The 19,613-nt window shown below is 42.6% G+C and overlaps 1 protein-coding gene across 1 annotated transcript in view; it reads right to left on the reverse strand.

Annotated features, from left to right (window-relative positions):
* The window catches only part of LOC138960034 (E3 ubiquitin-protein ligase RBBP6-like), a 55,949-nt gene extending 53,258 nt beyond the window's left edge, over positions 1 to 2,691 (reverse strand). Inside the window, exons 1-2 of the mRNA XM_070331756.1 lie at positions 2,622 to 2,691; positions 333 to 499 (exon numbers count right to left, since the gene is read on the reverse strand). Of these exons, the coding sequence (XP_070187857.1) occupies positions 333 to 498 (166 nt within the window). The 5' untranslated portion in view covers position 499; positions 2,622 to 2,691. The remainder of the gene's footprint in view (positions 1 to 332; positions 500 to 2,621) is intronic.
* Between the last annotated feature and the right edge of the window lie 16,922 nt (positions 2,692 to 19,613).

Here is a 19,613-nt window from a genome sequence, read left to right on the forward strand (position 1 = left end):
TTGTTGTCAAGAAACAACTCAAACGAAAGTTTCAAACTCATCATCCTCCATCTTGCTTGTCGAAGCACCTAAGTACTTTATTGATGCAAAAAGCAGAAAACTTCGACGAAACAGACTCAAATTCAGCGCATAAGACACGACGAGATAACGGAAGGAAGTGAGCCTCGTTCTGGCTCAAGTACCGTTATTCTCGTATGCAAATACAAACGAGAATCGGGCCATTGAAACACGCTTAGCGCTTGCGCAGCATCTCGCCGCTGGTTGACAGAGGAAAAGAAGGGATAGAGAATAAATTCGCCGCCGCCGTGCTAAAGGTTAAAGCTGAGCCTTACCTGTGCCAGTCTGCGCATTTGATATTTCAAGGTCGAAGTCGCCCAACTTCAGATGCTTCTGGGCGACGATTTCCTTCTTCAGGTCACCAACAGAAATGTGCAGTCCATCAAACTTGACATGCTGGTAGTCAAGGCTGCTTTTGAATTTGTAGTGAACCAACGACATCCTGAAACAAAAAGAAAAAATCATGTTGATTACCATTACCAATCTCTGTTTAAATAAAGTTCTAACATTTTAAACAGGTTAATGTTCCAAACTCTGATACTGATAGTGATACACCAAAAATTAACTAGTTTGGACTAGAGCTCCTTGCGTCACTTTCAAAGGTTCTGATCAGGAGTATTAATGGTGTTTAAACTCACAAAGCTTAACTACTTCCCTTCTCGTGTCGCCATATCTGAGTGACTGTATTCTGACCCATGCTGGATTGGTAAAGTTCTTGTCAGATTTATCTCCTGTGTTTCACTTTCAGTATTTTTCACACTAAGTAGTTTCCATTCTCTTGTATCTAAATGACCTGGCCTGTCAGTCAGATTCAGAGCCAGGTTACCATGCTGGTTACTTTATGGGAAATGTTTTGTAAAAAGATCATGCATCGACTAAAATTTCTACTTGTGAGACGATGACTGAATGACTGTCTATTGCGTTGTGGCGCACTAATAAGACGTGTGCAATGTATGTATGATCACGTGAGACTCGAAAAAGATCTCAGCAGTCGTGCGAGAACGTTGGGAAAGTATAGGTGAGACGATGACTGTCTGTGAACATTTTCTTCCAGTCTAAACACTCTCAAAGTCAAAATGTTCATTGTGCAAATTGGCTTGTATTATTTTGTCGTTGATGACACTTGGTCAACGTCGGGACGCCGTTGCATGTCCCGGGGGGTGTATGTGAGACGATGACTGTCTATAGACCCTATCGGTATTCCAAGCTCTCATAATCTCTCGCAAGCTTCAGAGCATAGCAAAGCATGCGGTACAGCGATCTCGTGCGAGCTGCACAAGCCAAAGTTCAAAGTTCTCGCGATGTTCAAAGCATAACAAAGAGCGTGTCTCGGGGGGATCTTCAGATACCGAAAAGGTCTATTGCGTTGTGGCGCACTAATAAGACGTGTGCAATGTATGATTGCGTGAGACGCGAGACTCGAAAAAGATCTCAGCAGTCGAGCGAGAACGTTGGGAAAAGAACAAGAAACGACTTCACTTGCTCGACTCAATTTTTATTGGTTTGACTGAGAAGATTTCACCAACGAACAACCATCAGAACAATAGAGCAACAACACCACAAACTGGTACAACTACAAACAAGGGTAAGCTCACACTAAATTAAATATTTTTCAAAATAAAATGTCCCACTCTCTCCCACAACTAGTGAACTACACAATGATAGCACGATTAGCATTTCAGCTCCCTCACTAGTGAAACTTGATAGCAGCTTAAAACCCCACTGGGAATATCCACAATATGTCTCATGAACGGATTTTCATATGGCTAATTGACTTGGGTAATTCTGGAGAGTGACGTATGTCCCACGTTACTCAACCTACTGATCCAACTGCGTTACCCCCTGAGAAATTTCTCCAGCAACAAAAATCAAAAAGACAAGTGAAACAACGAGTGAACAAAGACTTTACATCATCAGCCACAGTCAGAAATATCACAAGAAACAACAGCCAGTGCTTTACTGTGGAGTGTACTAAAACACCAGTGTACAGGTACTCTTTTTTTCACAAGAACAGTTATTGACTGGAACAACCTTGATGACAACACGATCTAGTCGTCAACGGTCAACGAATTCAGAGGAAAACTGCCAACCGCTGATTAAAACACCAAGTGCTCTCCCCAATATTTCCGCAAACGAATATTCCCAAGTTTGGGACCTGTTGGCGTAGGCCCCCTAATATATCAAGATCAAGAAGATCAAGATCAAGATCAAGTTGGCGACAAATCAAAAGCCTACTTCTCTTAGTCTTATCTCAGCACTTGCCTTATTTACAATTAAAAAAAACCGCCTTGTTTTTAAAGAAGCAGACCAACAGTAGAGAAAAATCGATCTTATTCTGATTATTATAAATATATATTATTAAACTTTAAACCAACCAAGACTGAAAAATGAACGTCTGGCCCTTTACCATGCACAGCACATCCTTTGTTCAACACTATCAAAACAAAATCCCTTTTCAACCAAGTAACCATCGTGTTATAAGCCTTAACTAAGCTCACATAATCCCAATACATTTAGAAATTTAAAATACTGTAAGATTCACTCCAAAATGTATCGATAATTACCTTCGTCTGCAGTTTCACTCTCTCGCTTCAGCTTCAAGTCTCGACGTCAAACATGGCGTCTCGTTGGAAGTGTTGCATTGTGGGATTGACTTCCGCTTCGGACTGCGCAGATAGACTTAGCCAGTTTCAAATCTGTACTTCAAATTGACGTGAGCAGGACGGTGCTTTTGTAAGTCAGTTTGCTGACTTGTATCTGGCGGATTCTGGGAGTATTTGTCATGAGTTTATATATATACAGTGGACGCCGCTTAATAAAACCGCGGTTAATAGAGCCAGCCGCTTATAAAAGCCGATTTCAGATGGTCCATTGAACTACTAGGGGGTCCTTAACCTTCTCACAGGAAATTTTCCGTTTATGGACATGAGTTGATGATACGCTAAAAGAAGAAAGAAAAAAAAAAGGGAAAGAAAAGGGCAAGACCAAGCAAGCCCGACCGTGGCCCCGCTCTCCACTGATGCCGGAATAAGGGAGGGGGGTGGGGCAATAATAAATATACGTTAAGATCCTTGTAAGAGGAATATTAATAATTTTTCCTTTATATACGTGGGGTGGGGCAATAATCCTTGTAAGAGGAATATTAATAATTTTTCCTTTATATACGTTGACTTCCTAGGGGAAGGACCATTAAAATCATGGATTTTAATTCAATTTTAGTTTCGTTTAAAAAAAATTTTTTTAAAAAGGTAAAACTCAGGACCACCTGTTAAAAGGTTTAAAAGTGATAACATTGTGAGAAAAATATAAAGAACATGCGCAAACACGTAATACTGATCTTCTATAGGGTATAGTAACATTTGGACACATCATTTCATTGACGCACGCATGAGTTGCCATACGGCATTTGTTCATTATAAATAGGATAAAATGATAAGATTAAGAGATCTATCTGCATTGTCCGTCGACCTCCCCGCCACTACAATGGTCGCAGGGGAGGCGACGGCACATTAGCAGTATTAACTGAGAGAGAAAACAGCTATCCTCTCGTTTATATAATCATGTTTTTAAGTTTATTGTGTAATCCAGAAACAGGAGTTTAAAACCATCAGGAGAAAACACACACACACACACACACACACACACACACGTCCGCGAGGTGGGGCAATGCCCTTCGCTCCCTGCGAGCTGTGTGTCCGGATTTTTCACTATATCATACTTATGTATTAGAAAAAGCCGGTTAATAAACCCAACCCGCCGCTTATTAAAGCCAGTTTTCTCAAAGAAATCACGTAGTTTGTGACTAAAACTCACATGATCTTGTCCTGATGTGGAAGACGACCAACAAACAAACACTCATAAAATCGTTCTTCTCTGCCGAGTAATGATTCGTGACGGTGACAGTGAAATTATTGATGTACCGAAGTGATCAAAGTACACGTACATGTACATAACTAAAACAAAAGTTCAACATCCTTCGTGAAGTTTTGTTTCAGGGGCGGATCAGTTGCTTTGTAAGGGGGGGGGGGGGGGGGCACTTTGAATCGAAAGTGAATGTGATGGGCGCGAAGCGCCCGAATTTGCTAGGGGGGTCCGGGGGCATGCCCCCCCCCCCCCCCCCCCCGGGAAAAAAATTTGCCCAAAGAAGCAAAATGGTGCCATCTGGTGCCATTTGAACTTAGAAATGGTCATAAAATCAGCATAGAAAAATCTCTTTTTTTTCTTCTTCTTCTTTTTTTTTTTTTTGGGGGGGGGGGGGGGGCACGTGCCCCCTGTGCCCCCCCCCCTCGTCCGCCCCTGTGTTTAGATTCAAACAAGTGTAATTGACGAAAGAAAGTGACTGAGTGACGTAAACAAAAGAGAAGATTTTTTTGTTCTTTCGAAAATGACGTATTCCTGGACCGCCGGTTAATAAATCCGCCGCTTATTAAAGCCATTTTTCGTCGGTCCAGAAGTGGCTTTATTAAGCGGCGACCACTGTATATATATATATATATATATATATAAAATTTACCCTTGGAGGAGGTACATAGTCAGGCCAGGGTTGGTTTCCAGCCAACAGGATTCGAAACGCCCCCCGCGCGCTGGGTCCGGCCCTGCGCGCACACCCGCGCGCGGATGCCCTGTGACTCTAAAACATTAAAGATACAGTCAGCCTTAGAGAAAGGTTAACAGTATGATCACCATTATAGGTCACAATTATAAAAAATACTATATCTAAAGAAACAAACAAACAAACAAACAATTAACAAACAAACAATCAAACTTCCAATTTTACATTTAGTCAAGTTTTGACTAAATGTTTTAACATAGAGGGGGGAATCGAGACGAGGGTCGTGGTGTATGTGTGTGTGTGTGTGTGTGTGTGTGTGTGTGTCTGTCTGTCTGTGTGTGTGTGTGTGTAGAGCGATTCAGACTAAACTACTGGGCAGATCTTTATGAAATTTGACATGAGAGTTCCTGGGTATGATATCACCGGATTTTTGGCAAAGCAATCTTCGACGAAAGCCGGACTTTGGTATTGCATTTCAGCTTGGTGGCTTAAAAACTAATGAGTGAGTTTGGTCATTAAAAATCGGAAACTTGTAATTAAAATTATTTTTTTATTAAACGATCCAAAAACAATTTCATCTTATTCTTCGTCATTTTCTGATTCCAAAAAACATATACATATGTTATATTTGGATTAAAAACAAGCTCTGAAAATTAAAAATATAAAAATTATGATCAAAATTAAATTTCCGAAATCGTTTTAAAAACTATTTCATCTTATTCCTTGTCGGTTCCTGATTCCAAAAACATATAGATATGATATGTTTGGATTAAAAACACGCTCAGAAAGTTAAAAGGAAGAGAGGTACAGTAAAGCGTGCTATGAAGCACAGCGCAATCGCTGTACAGTAAAGCGTGCTATGAAGCACAGCGCAATCGCTACCGCGCCAAACAGGCTCGTCACTTTTACTGCCTTTTGCACTACTACGTTCAGTTTTATTCTGTGAGTTCCACAGCTTGACTAAATGTAGTAATTTTGCCTTACGCGACTTGTTTTTACATTTAGTCAAGTTTTGACTAAATGTTTTAACGTAGAGGGGGGAATCGAGACGAGGGTGTGGTGTATGTGTGTGTGTGCGTGTGTGTGTGTAGAGCGATTGAGAGTAAACTACTGGACCGATCTTTATGAAATTTGACATGAGAATTCCTGGGTATGACATCCCCGGAGGTTTTTTTTCATTTTTTCGATAAATGTCTTTGATGACGTCATATCCGGCTTTATGTAAAAGTTGAGGCGACACTGTCACACCCTCATTTTTCAATCAAATTGATTCAAATTTTGGCCAAGCAATCTTCGACGAAGGCCGGACTTCGGTATTGCATTTCAGTTTGGTGGCTTAAAAACTAATTAATGACTTTGGTCATTAAAAATCTCAAATTGTAAAAAAAAAAAAATTTTTATAAAACGATCCAAATTTACGTTCATCTTATTCTTCATAATTTTCTGATTCCAAAAACATATAAATATGTTATATTTAGATTAAAAACAAGCTCTGAAAATTAAAAATATAAAAATTATGATTAAAATTAAATTTCCGAAATCGTTTCAAAAACTATTTCATCTTATTTCTTGTCGGTTCCTGATTCCAAAAACATATAGATATGATATGTTTGGATTAAAAACACGCTCAGAAAGTTAAAACGAAGAGAGGTACAGTAAAGCGTGCTATGAAGCACAGCGCAACCGCTACCGCGCCAAACAGGCTCGTCACTTTCACTGCCTTTTGCACTAGCAGCGGACTACGTTGAGTTTCATTCTGTGAGTTCCACAGCTTGACTAAATGTAGTAATTTCGCCTTACGCGACTTGTTTATTGCTGTCGTTGCAGATCTTCAGCGAGATTCATTATACAGGTACATGGTGTCAACCCCTCCAACCACATTTGGCGAACATTTGACACGTAGCTAGCAAGCATGACGAGACGTCAACATGACGCAATTCGTATAACGCTGCGAGACGTCAACATGACGCAATTCGTATAACGCTGCGCGAAGTGGTATGCCATGGCGTAACGCCGGGGGGTTTACTTCGAGACGCGACGGGTTGTCTGCCACGACGCGTCTTTGACTTTAGGGCTTTTGTCTTGATCAAGTTGACTTAGTCAGATTTTCTCACGTTAATGCGAGATGCCAAAAAACGGGGACGATTTTAATGACAGCACGCTTGGTCTAAACCATGGTGGTTTTGGACAAAGGGTTTATCTTTATTATGCAAGGTGGGAGAAGGGGGCGGACTGTCGATCACGCTTTCCTACAAACAATGCTTTCACAACTGTGCACTTGCATGTCATTAGTCAAGCCAAGTCAATTTTTTTTTTTAAACCTAGGGTTACATGAATTTGAATTTTTTAAAAATACAAAAAAACACAACAACAAAATATGTGGTTTGTGGGACACAACACTTCAAAATTAACCGGAAATAAATCAAACTTAATTCATAACTAAATATCTTAGACATCTTAATCATACATTTGTTTACATTAGACCCGAGCAGCAAGCCTCGTCGACTTCTTGGATCAAATGGCAATTCCGGCATATTGATTTCTAATTTATTTCAAGGAAGTATCTATGGTAAGTTGGGCTTTTTTTTTTTACTCAAGCTTGGCCTACAAACAATGTTTTCACATCTGTACACGTGCATGTAATTAGACCAGCAGCAAGCCTCGTCGGGTTCTCGGATCGAATGGCAATTCCGGCATATTTCTATTTCTAATACGTTACAGGATAATTGGGATTTGGTTTAATCAACCCCGCTACCGTAGTTATACGTAGGAGGTAAGTTTACAGCACTCACGAGCACTGATGCAAGGAAGCTATCTAGGAAAATGCTTACAAGCAATGCTTTCATAACAGGGCATATGTATTTCTAATACAACAGTCCCCTACAGACCAGAATACAGCCTCTCACAACAAAGCCAAAGCAGAATACACACGCCAGAAGCTTCAACAAACTCGCGCAGCATGGTATGAAACGTCTTCCCTAAACCTGGAAAAAGACACAAACAGGCTGTGGAAGCTCACCAAGCTGCTGAACGAAGACAACCCAGAACGTCGGCAAACTGTCCGAGAGTCAGACGGTGAACTCCTCACACAAAAGAAAGCAGCCAACCACCTGGCACATCACTACCAACATGAGAGCAGTGTCAAGCTTCCACGAGAACGGACAAGACTGGCCAGAACACAAATACAGGAGCGGCAGAACCAGAGACCAACGGATAGATGCATGCAAGAAGCCATCAGCATGAATGAAATTGAAGCCGCCATCAAACAGCTTAAACCCAAAAAAGCACCCGGACCGGATGGTGTCACCAATGAAATGCTAAAACACCTCGGACCTCTTGCCAATGAGTCATGGAAAACCGGCACTGTTCCAGCCATATGGAAGAAGGCAACCATCATCCCTATCCATAAGAAGGGAAAAGAAAAGAAGAACCCAAACAGCTACCGACCAATCAGTCTCCTCAGCTGCCTGGGCAAACTCTTGGAGAGAGTGATCAACAGAAGGCTCCTTTACTTTCTTGAAGACCGTAACATTCTGTCACCAACACAAACTGGATACAGAAGGCACAGAAGCACAGAAGACCAGCTAGCCCTCATTGCCCAAGACATAGAAAATGCGTTCCAGGAAAAGAAAAAAGTCGTCGCCGTGTTCTTTGACCTGACGAAGGCTTTTGACAAAGTGTGAAGAGAGGGCCTTCTGTTGAAGGTGCTTGAGAGCGGGGTTTCTGGAAGGATGTTCAGATGGATCCGGGGCTTCCTGCATGAACGATCAGCAAGAGTCAAGTTGGACGGACACTTGAGCCACAGTGTGAAGATGAGAGGAGTTCCCCAGGGAGGCGTTGTATCACCAACTCTCTTTCTCCTGTACATCAACAACATCACCACTGTTCTCCCCCGCCATGTCTCCAACACTCTGCACGCAGATGATCTTGCCATCTGGAGTGCAGCAGACCTGGCCACGTCTGCAGCATGCAGGATCCAGACCGCTGTGCATGACGTACACCAGTGGACAGAAGATTGGGGTCTTCAGGTCAGCGAAGTCAAAACTCAGGCTACTGTGTTCTCTCTCTCCACCACCAAAAAGAAAGTCAAGCTTTCATCAAGCTCGGCGACAGAACCCTGCCCCAAGTTGAGACTCCCACTTTTCTCGGGGTAAAACTGGATCCACGTCTCTCTTGGAAGCCCCAGATCGAAGACATGGAGAAAAGGGGGATCAAGAGGCTTGCCTTGATGAAGAAGCTCTCGGGAACACATTGGGGGGCCAACTCCAAGATACTGAAGACTGTGTACACAGGAACAGTTCGCCCAGTGCTGGAGTATGGGGCAAGTGCTTGGGCAACCGCAGCCAAGACGCACACCAACAAACTGGACCGGGTCCAAAACTTTGGCCTCAGGATAATCCTTGGCGCCATGAAATCCACTCCTATTGCCGCAATGGAAAAGACAGTTGGAGTTGAACCCCTTGAGAGCCGACAGCGAAGCAAGCTTCTTGCACATGCCGAAAAGATGAAGAGGCTACCAGACCACCCTTTTGTTTGTTTGTTTGCTTAACGCCCAGCCGACCACGAAGAGCCATATCAGGGCGGTGCTGCTTTGACATTTAACGTGCGCCACACACAAGACAGAAGTCGCAGCACAGGCTTCATGTCTCACCCAGTCACATTATTCTGACACCGGACCAACCAGTCCAAGCACTAACCCCATAATGCCAGACGCCAGGCGGAGCAGCCACAAGATTGCCAATTTTAAAGTCTTAGGTATGACCCAGCCGGGGTTCGAACCCACGACCTCCCGATCACGGGGCGGACGCCTTACCACTAGGCCAACCGTGCCGGTCCAGACCACCCCCTGCATGACAAACTAAAAAGCCTGACAAAGAACAGGCTAAAACGGAAAAGCTTGAACCATCTTGTCAAGGAAGAGCAACGCATGCAGGCTGACATCTTGACGGCAAACATCGAACTGTGCGAGAGACTTGATCCAACCAACTGGCCCCCAAAAACCCTTAAAGCTGAAGTCAGAACCACCATCCCTGGCATTACTGTGAAGGAAGACCAGAGTGACGCTGGTCTTCCTTCACATTCCTTCACATTCCTTCACAAGCGCTACCCTGCAGCTAGATGGACACACATCTTTACCGACGGATCAGCTGAAGACGCCACAAGAAACGGAGGATGTGGCGTATTCATCAAGAAACCAGGCCTGCCCCCAGTCTCTGTGTCAGCATCCGGAGGGAGATTGTGCTCCAACTACAAGGCTGAAGTTCTGGCACTCCACAAAGCCACAGAGACAGTCCTGCAGTGGGAAAACCGTCCCAAGAAAGCTGTCTTTTTTCAGACTCTTTGTCAGCACTCCAGGCCTTGTGTTCGGGCAATCCAGACTCGACCATGGAACACCTGATGCAGAACATCAACACACTGGCCCAAACCACAGCGGTTGTCCTGCAGTGGATCCCTGCACACACGGGGATTGTGGGCAACGAAGTGGCGGATCGGCTGGCAAAGGGGGGCAGCAAAACTGAGCAGGAACCCTCTAATCTCACTTACAGTGAAGCCAGGACCCTAATCCGAAACAGGCAAAAATCCACCTTCAAAAGGAAAAACAATGGATATAATCCACACGAAGATGCCCTCCATCAGCTCACTCGTCACGAGCAGACCATTGTCGTCCGCCTCCGGACAGGCCACTGTGGACTAAACAGCCACCTAACAAGGATCGGCATCAGACAGTCGGCCCTGTGCCATTGTGGAGAGGCGGACCAGACACCGGACCACTTCCTGCAGACCTGCCAACTCCACTGCAGTGAGAGGAAACATGTCTGGCCCACAGGGACATCGCTGCACACCAAGCTATGGGGCAGCCACTCAGGACCTGGAAATGACAGCCCACTTCGTCAACATCACGGGCCAAAGAATCTAGACACAGCCATCGTCGAACGCTGAAGAAGAAGAAGAATTTCTAATACTTTTCAGGGAGGCATCTAGTTGGGAAGTGTTTTAATCAAGCCTGCCGCGTAGCGTAATTAAACGTAGTAGTGGGGCTCGTATGTTGCAGACGCACTCATAAATCATTCACATCTTGCAACAAACATCATACTTTGTGGTATTGTTCCTTATAATTATTTAAGGGATTTCAGATACAGAGCCACTTCAGAAATCGTTTTTTTTGTCTTTGATAGGGAATAAAAGGCTGCATTTACAGCAGACGAAATTCGTACCAAAAGCGCTCAGCAGTAAATATTCCCAACTCAGCAAATGTAAAATTCAATGGTTTACCATGCACCAGAAGTTGTCTGCTGATAACACATGCATGACATAAATACTCTTATGGGTATTTTTGTGTTCTGGTATTTAATTTGATCGTTTTTAGAATTTTATATATCCGCAGCATGAAAATTCAAGATGGCGGCCTCCGCAACATTGCGTGTTTTGATTTGAGCGAAAACAACGTTTCTGAAGGTAAGTTTTCAAGAATACGCATCCATTCACCAATGTCACATCATTTTACTGTTTAATTCTCCCCTGGGGTCTGTTATTCATCGGGTGAAGCGCTGAAATGCAGAGTAATCTTGCAATAGCTCATCAAGCTGGATTGTGATGCTGATAGATCTAGATCTATCTGTTGATTACAAGTAAGGAAATCATGATCGCCACGCTGGTGATTTTAAACAGATTAAACGAACTTTGAATAAAAGGCGAGGAGAAACAGATTGTTCATGGTATGATAAATGATTAGTCCTGCCTACGTTAAGGACTTCCATAAGGTGGGGAGGGGTAGAGTCAAAAACTGAGTGAGGGTAGGCCAGATAGTAGGATGACCAGCTGGAGATAAAAACACTCCACTCCCCATGTCTTTACAGTGTTGTGATCAAACTTTCAAAGACGGTAGGTAACAGACAAAAGCATACAGTGTATGCTAATCAAATGAGATAAGTGGTTTTGAAAAATGAAGAGGTACCGCTCTTTGAGTTTTACAATTTTGGTTTGTTGCTTGTTTCTCATCCTTTTGCTTATTTTAAGTTGACCGTGCATTGGTGTGAATTTTATTTTTACAGGATATATACAACTTACAAGAGTTACACCACATGCCGGTTCCTGGGAACAAGCGTTCTGCATTTATTCCGGTGCCACAGAAGGGAGCCGATTTCACTAGTACTACTACTGTATCAAGGTTTGTTACCTAATACATCTTAACAGTAAGATTTGTTTATTTGTATTAATTGGAACATGTTTGCACATCATTTGTAAGCGACCTCTGTGAATTTGATGGGTTTAACGTACGAACCCTCACTATGGTCAACATTCTGTTAGCGACTGTTTGAAGCGAATAAATGTAGCGGTCAGAAAGATTCCAGAATCAGTTGGGTCACTGGAAACTGTGTTTGTTTGTTTTTTAACCTGAAACAGTAAGAATTATACGAATTCATGAAATATAATTTTCTTTCATTTTGGTGTGAAGACTTGCTAACCCGGCTTTGACCGACTCTCTGAGATAGTAAACATTATTCAAATACATTCAAATAAAAATGTCACTTTTCATCTTTTGTGTGAAGGGTACCACAGGCTGATTTCCTGCACCATGGATGTAGAGGAGGCCAGACAGTCTGCTTCTCATTCCAGCTGTGTTGCATTTTTTTCTGCTCGTGAAGTGTATCGCCACATTGCCAAAGCCATTGGCCAAGAGAAGTCACCCTGTCTGCCCATTTTGCATAGCCTTACAGGCTGTGACACTATGTCGTTCTTCAATGGTATTGGGGAATCAGAAGGCTTGGGAAGTATGGCAAGCATTTGAAGACGTCACTCAAACTTTCTTCAGGTTGTCTGCTCCTCTTTGTAAGCTGAGTACCACTGACAGGGCAGCACAAGAGCTTTTTGGTGTACATTTGTAGGACAAAACCAGCAACGTACTGGGTGTAAACAGTGCTAGACGGTACCTCTTCAGTAAAAAGAGCTGCCAAATTGACCATAATCCCCTTACAAGTGAGGTGCTGCTGCAGGACATGAGATTGAGAAGAGCCATCTACCTATTAGACTTCCAAACTCTGTGGGCTGGCAGTTCAAGGCTGGAAAGTGGGAGTCATTCCGGACGAGCTTTCAAGAGGTATCCAGCGTGTGCCGAGAACTCATGAGGTGTGCCTGCTTGAAGAGCTGTACAACAAAACGCTGCAAATGCTGCTAAGAAGGACTGCAGAGCACAGCTCTCTGCAAATGTGCTTGCATGCCTGTGAAAACTGTCAGCATCTAAACTGTGCAAAAATATTATTGCACCCATTTTCATACCCCAACTCAAACTTTTATTCCTGTGTCATTTTATTCAAACTGTCTATGCCATTAAAGGCTCGCATCTTCGCTATCTGGCACATTTTTTTTTAACATCATCATTTACGCCGTCAAAATAAGGATACCCTTGACGTGACAAAGAGATGTGACAAAAACTTCGGGTACCTTTTAAAAAGCCCACGACAATTCCTGAGGCACAACTGGGTCACTGTTGTATACGAAGAGAAAGTCAACTTGATTATCCATCCAGAACAGGTTGTTTTATTTCGCCATCTTGCATATTTCTAGTGTTGTGCCATTGTACCTACTGATGTATGTGTCGATCTCACGGATGAGATGTTTATGTGTCAAATTTGAGGGATACCCAAGTCAACTAAAATCCATGTATTTTAGCAATGACCAAGTGGGTTGCGTTGAAACTTTCAGGAATGTGTGTCTACGCACGAGGCGTAGTTCAACCGTTTGAGTACACTTTCAAATCTTCACGAAATAATATTTTAAAAACTGCCACAGGTTTGTTGACTTACATCCCACATATTTTTGACTTCGCATGTATATATGACAGATGGTTGTTTCAAGTACTGCCAAAGTTTCTTTTGAGTATAGACACTTGCCGGAATGAGAACAAACAACGTTTTCGAAATACAGCGATTATGAATTTTAGTCGACTTTTGAGTTGATACATTACATTTTTATCAGTTTTATTTTGGGGGTACCCTTATTTGGGCGGCGGTCAAATAACCCATGTAAAGGCCACCTTTTATCTTAAAAGTGTTCCAGTTAGCCAAGTTGAGTGCCCTCAATAGCATACATTGAATATAACAGCACAGGAATGAATGTTTTCGTTTTGGTATGAACATTGGTGCAATATATTTATTTTTGCACAGTTTAGGTAATCCACAAATTCTTCAACCCTGCCACCCACACCGTCCAATCATTCTCTGCACCAACAATACATGTATTGTTTTGTTTAAAAATGTGTTTGTGTTAGTTTCTATTGCAAGAGAATGTCTTGTAGCATCAAAAATGCCTAAATACCCTTTTATTGGCGGCCATTTTGAAAATTGTAAAAAAACTACTGATTTCTTAATTTTTTCACGGTGGCTCTGTATCAGGTTTTGTTAAGCAAAAGCAAATGTCCATTTACGCCAAATTTGCTGTTAATCACATGAAGTGAAATATGCCTAACATACCCAACCGTTTACACTGGCGGCCATTTTGAAACATTGTTTAAAAACTACCCATTTTTTATTTTTCGTGATGGCTCTGTATCAGGTTTTGTTAAGCACATAAAACTCTTCATATTTGCTTAATTTGGTGTTTGTTGCATGATTTGAATGATTTTGCAACATAGGAGCCCCACTATAGGAAGTATAAGCGAATGCTATCTCGGAAGAGAACTACTCGACGAGCACTCGACAGAGTTTCAGACACTCGAGATGGAACCTAAAATAATCTTCATAATATATATCGGATCTTCGGTCTCCAATATATCGGCGATTCTTGCATGAACAACACAGATCAAAGCGGTGAAAAGTAATTCGGTACAAATTAAGAGCAGCTGCGTTCCCACCATTTTTGCTGAAGTTGTAAATTACACTTAGATAAAATTTAGCGCATGTTTAATTCGATGCAAGGTTTTGAGAGAAGGTTTTGAGAGTCGTTTGATACTCTGAGTGTTCTATGAAGTTCTGGGAGACTGGTTTCATATAACTCGGTTGCTTTGTATTCGTTCGCTTTGTTTGATCTCTCATCTCAAGAGCCCCCCCCCCCCCCAACAAAACAAAAAACAAAACAAAAACTGTATCAGAGTTTGCTATCTACTATCGGTGAGGGGTATCAAGGGTATCTGCCGCGTCGAAACGAGGATTAGTCCATCGTAACATTTGACTATTTATGAGTCACTGATAACATCTAATCTTATTTTGCTGATAACTATGTTATGGCCGCAGGAAAAACTGAAGCGTTACTATAGCATATCACGGGCGCATTGATTGAAGAATCAGTAATAAAGATATTTTTCTGGTATCAGTTCATGAATTGGTGTTCGTAGGTTTTTGAGTTTGCATGCTGTTTTGTATTAAAATACCCGGCCAACTTTGTTTGACATCATTTGAAACAGAAAAGGCCAAAGATATCGTGTACACTGACTGTTCTATGCTTCACAAACACACAAACACGCACACACACACGCACGCACGCACGCATGCACGCACGCACGCACACACACACGCGCGCACACACACACACACACACACACACACACACACACACTATAGGCACACACACCTGCAAACACAGAAACGAACACGCACTCACAACCACGCCAAAGAATGAAAGATTCTTGGCAAGCATAGTGACCGAGACTTGTAATAGGTGGAACGTCTTGGACCAGAAACATGGACTTTCTTTTACTATACTATGGGGGTCCTTTACGTCCTCACAGATACTAGTATCTATTAGGGACATGAATACAGGTAATGTGTTAGGGGGGAGGGGGAGGGGGAGAGGGAGGGAAGGAGGGAGGGAGGATGTCGGAGCGGCTAAGAGTGGTGATAAAAGTGTATTAACAGATTTCGGTTCGTTTCTTCGTTTCTGTACATATTGTCTTCAAAAGCGTTTTTGGGGTAGGGTTTGTTTTTTGTTTAAAAGAAAACGTTTATTTCAAAAAAGAATGCTTTTTAAAGAGATAAAAATTTCAGATCCACTTTATAAAACCGAAGGTAAAAAAAGTTGATCCAGCTTTATACAGAGAAAAAATAGAACCAGTATATACAGTACGCACGTCTTGTTATATTTACATTTTAAAAGGCTATGCCACAGTGACACAACGAACATCCATACACACAAATATGTATATCACATTTACTGGCAAGCCAGGCACTCCGCCTACGCCCCGGCCGTCAGCCAGCAGCTGGCATGGGTGCCTGTGCCAGGAATAACTTAAAAGCTCGGCGAGGCACCGAGTACATATATCACGGACATCTAAAAGTACTTTTAGGGTAAAAGGGTTAGTTTTTGAAAGGTGTATTTATTAGGTAAGAAGGTTTGTTTTATTTAAAAGTGGTGGCCTGCCATTTTATAGCCCTTGGCTGGGTATGGATGGGGGGGTAAGGCCTCATCGGTGGTGTCGTGGTAGTACCTGGTTTGTCAGTTTTTAGCCATAACAAGGGCCTAGTAATAACAATAGCGTTTTAGTTTTAAAAACAACAGGATATGTCAGAGTTATAGATTGCTTTTGTGAAGAACGAGACTTGGTCGAGGCCATGTTTATCGTCCGGGTTAAAGAGTTGAATTGGCTTAAGGTTATATTTGTCCATATAATCATACAGGGTTGCAAAGCGGGTTAAGTTTAAAGTACATTTTACGAAGGTGTGCTCTATTGTAATTTCGCTGCCACAGTCGCAGTTTCTTTTGAAAACGGAACAATTGAGGCCTTTGGTACGGGCCCTTCTTAGAATGCGTAATAGGGATGGAGGGAGTTATTTTATTTATTTTATTTACGAGGATTTATATCGCGCACGTATCTCACCACACAAGGCGACCCAAGGCGCATGTTACCTATTAATGCCGTGTGAGATGGAATTTTTTACACAATATATCACGCATTCACATCGGCCAGTAGATCGACTGCCTTTAGGCGCTGCATCCACCTTTCACGGCCTATTATTCCAGGTCACACGGGTATTTTGGTGGACATTTTTATCTACGCCTATACAATTTTGCCAGGAAAGACCCTTTTGTCAATCGTGGGATCTTTAACGTGCACACCCCAATGTAGTGTACACGAAGGGACCTCGGTTTTTCGTCTCATCCGAAAGACTAGCACTTGAACCCACCACCTAGGTTAGGAAAGGGGGGAGAAAATAGCGGCCTGACCCAGGGTCGAACACGCAACCTCTCGATTCCGAGCGCAAGTGCGTTACCACTCGGCCACCCAGTCTTTAGGAGTTTAGGAAAGAAGCCCCCTTTGATGTATTTCATGGGGTCGTTCTTGTGTGTGCTGTTTAGTTTTGTAAGTAACAAGAAATTCCTCCGAGGTAGGAAAAACACCCCCGTCCTTACCATTCTCACTGCGGCCACCAACTGAGAAGGCACTGCTAACAAGTGTGGTTAAAATAAGTTGATTGAGTGGACAAAGAGACAGGCGGAGAAAAAGACAAATCAATATAACTCTTTCTGTAACACCTACTGACCGCATACAGAAAACAAAAGATCCCGAAAAAAACCAAACCAAAATCGGTTTGCGCTGCGCGCTGAGAGCAGGTATTGAAATATCTCATCGACCAGATTTTGTTCGGGGTGTATCTGCCGCTTCGCCGGGTAGCAAGTAGAGCCGAATAACCGGCTTGAGTGGCGCACTGTACGCCGGCTTCGAACCATGGACCCGTCAAGCTTAGGTCCCTTCCAGACTCGTGGAATGGGAACAGCACGAACATGATTCAGGGGCCATAATGCCATTCCTGATCATATCATGTCGAGTCCCATACTTGTCGATTGATGATCATGATAAAATCGTTTATTTAACGTCACTCTGTAAAAACATTGGCGACATTTGTCTTAGATTGAGAACACACACAGGCACGCACACAAACTTTCCCTTTATGTACAGTGGTTCACCACCCTCCCGCCCCCCGCACACTCTCGCTCATCTAATTAAAAATGGTGTTAAGAGATACTTGGATATAAAATGGTATTTTTAAAAGTTCTGATAAAAATATATAGTAGCTGTATGAGAAGCAATGGCGTCAGCCGCAGCAACGTCTCTTCATATCCAGGGACCAAGTGGGTGCGTGTGCATAAGTCCAGCGATAAGTTTGGGACCTTGCCACCCAAGGTCTTTATTAAAACTTAAAAGATAGCTTAATTTTTCCTTTGAGGTATTTGGCAGAATATTTCTATTTGAGTTTATAAACTGAGTCAGGGGTTGAAAGTGGCATGAGTTCAAATCACACTCCAAAGTCAAATGAGCAATGGTGAGGTCGGATTGACAGGTGCATTTAAGCTCTAGAAATTGGTAATTCCCAGCTTCTGCCCTTAGGCGGTTAATCCTTTTTATTACACGTGGGCATGCATTATAGGTGTTCATCTGTTTTGATGGGGCTTCCCGAATGAGCCAGCCAGAGCTTATAGCCTTGTGCATATATTTGTTCCTCCATTCTCTCCAGAGAAGAGAGTCTGTAAGGCTACTGATCTCAGAAGCAGACAATGGCAGGTCTACCTCGGAGGCGCCTATGCCTTGGGCAGCTTCTTTAGCGGCTTTGTCCGCTTTCTCGTTGCCAGGCACGTTCACGTGTGCTGGACACCAGACCAGGTTAATCTCGCTTCCTTTTTTTATAATTTTATTTGCCAGCTCCTTTATGGCAATGACAAGATCATGTCTTTTTGATCTTTTGTTAGATCTTAATGCTTCAATGGCTGCTTTGGAGTCAGAGAATATAGCTATCTTTTGAGGAGGAGTGTTCTTGAGATTGAGATGAACAAGCGACATGCAGATGGCAAGGAGCTCAGCTGAGAAGATCGAGTTTCTGTTGCACAGTTTAAATTTCCCAGTCATGTCATCGCTGGGGATTACAAAAGCTGCGCCAGCCTTCTTGTCATCCAACACTGACCCGTCTGTGTAAACATGAACATGGCCTTTGTATACAGTATCAATGTGCTCAAGGGCTTGTATCCTGAGTAATAACTGATCATCCTTTGTAGCTGTGCAATATTCTGTGTCAAAATTCATTTCTTTCATTGTCCATGAGGGATCACGAGATATGGGGTTTTGGGCCACATCATTTGGGTCGACACTGATTTCACTAAAGAGTGAAGCATTGAATTGAGCCAGTGAGGAGAAAGTAGTGCCAAAGTGGGTCTTTTTGTTTTGGACATGATTGTAATGCGGTTGTAGCTCCTCTTTTGTTGAGTTTTGCACTGTGTTGGCTCGAACATTGTAATCTGCGCAGCACTTACGCCGCCACATGTGAACTTGTCGACGACGCCCTAGGTACCACATCCGTGACAAACAGAACTGTGCAATACATAGGTGTTTTCTACAGACACACACACACACACAGAGAAGCCGTATATATATATATCTATATCTATTGTATAAATATATAGAGATAGATGAGAGTGTATTTTTCGCGTGGCTATAAATTGATTCGACCTTTGCACTTTTACAGTGAGGATAATTTACGGATCCAATTTACGTTCTGGACACTGCGGTGACCTTCTAAAAATAGTAACAGAACGCCGGGAATATCCGAAGATGCCCCCTCATACTATAGTGCACCATACGAAGGAAGGATAAGGATAAGGAGGATAAGATAAGATTTTATATAGTCCATGAGGGTAACCTCACAGAAGGGAGGTAAACGCTGAAAACATGGAGAAGATAAGGAAGAGTTATGCCGTAGTTGATCCCCCCAAAAAACTAAAATCCACCAATAACTCCCCAACCGTGTGTTTGACTGGTCCCAATTTTTGTAAGGACCGTCTCAGGAATGTATAGAACCTGTTCACCAAGTTTGGTGACGATCGGTCCGTTCATTCTTGAGATCTACTTGCGAACACAAACAAACACACACAAACAAACAAACAAACAAACACACAAACAAACAAACAAACAAACAAACAAACAAACACATCGACCGAAACCTATACACACCCCTATACCGGAGGTGTAAAAATGCGTTTAGGAAGCTATGGTATTCTGAGATGGAGTAGCCAATATTAATTT

The sequence above is a fragment of the Littorina saxatilis genome, linkage group LG2, assembly GCF_037325665.1.
Source record: "Littorina saxatilis isolate snail1 linkage group LG2, US_GU_Lsax_2.0, whole genome shotgun sequence".
Taxonomy (NCBI): domain Eukaryota; kingdom Metazoa; phylum Mollusca; class Gastropoda; order Littorinimorpha; family Littorinidae; genus Littorina; species Littorina saxatilis.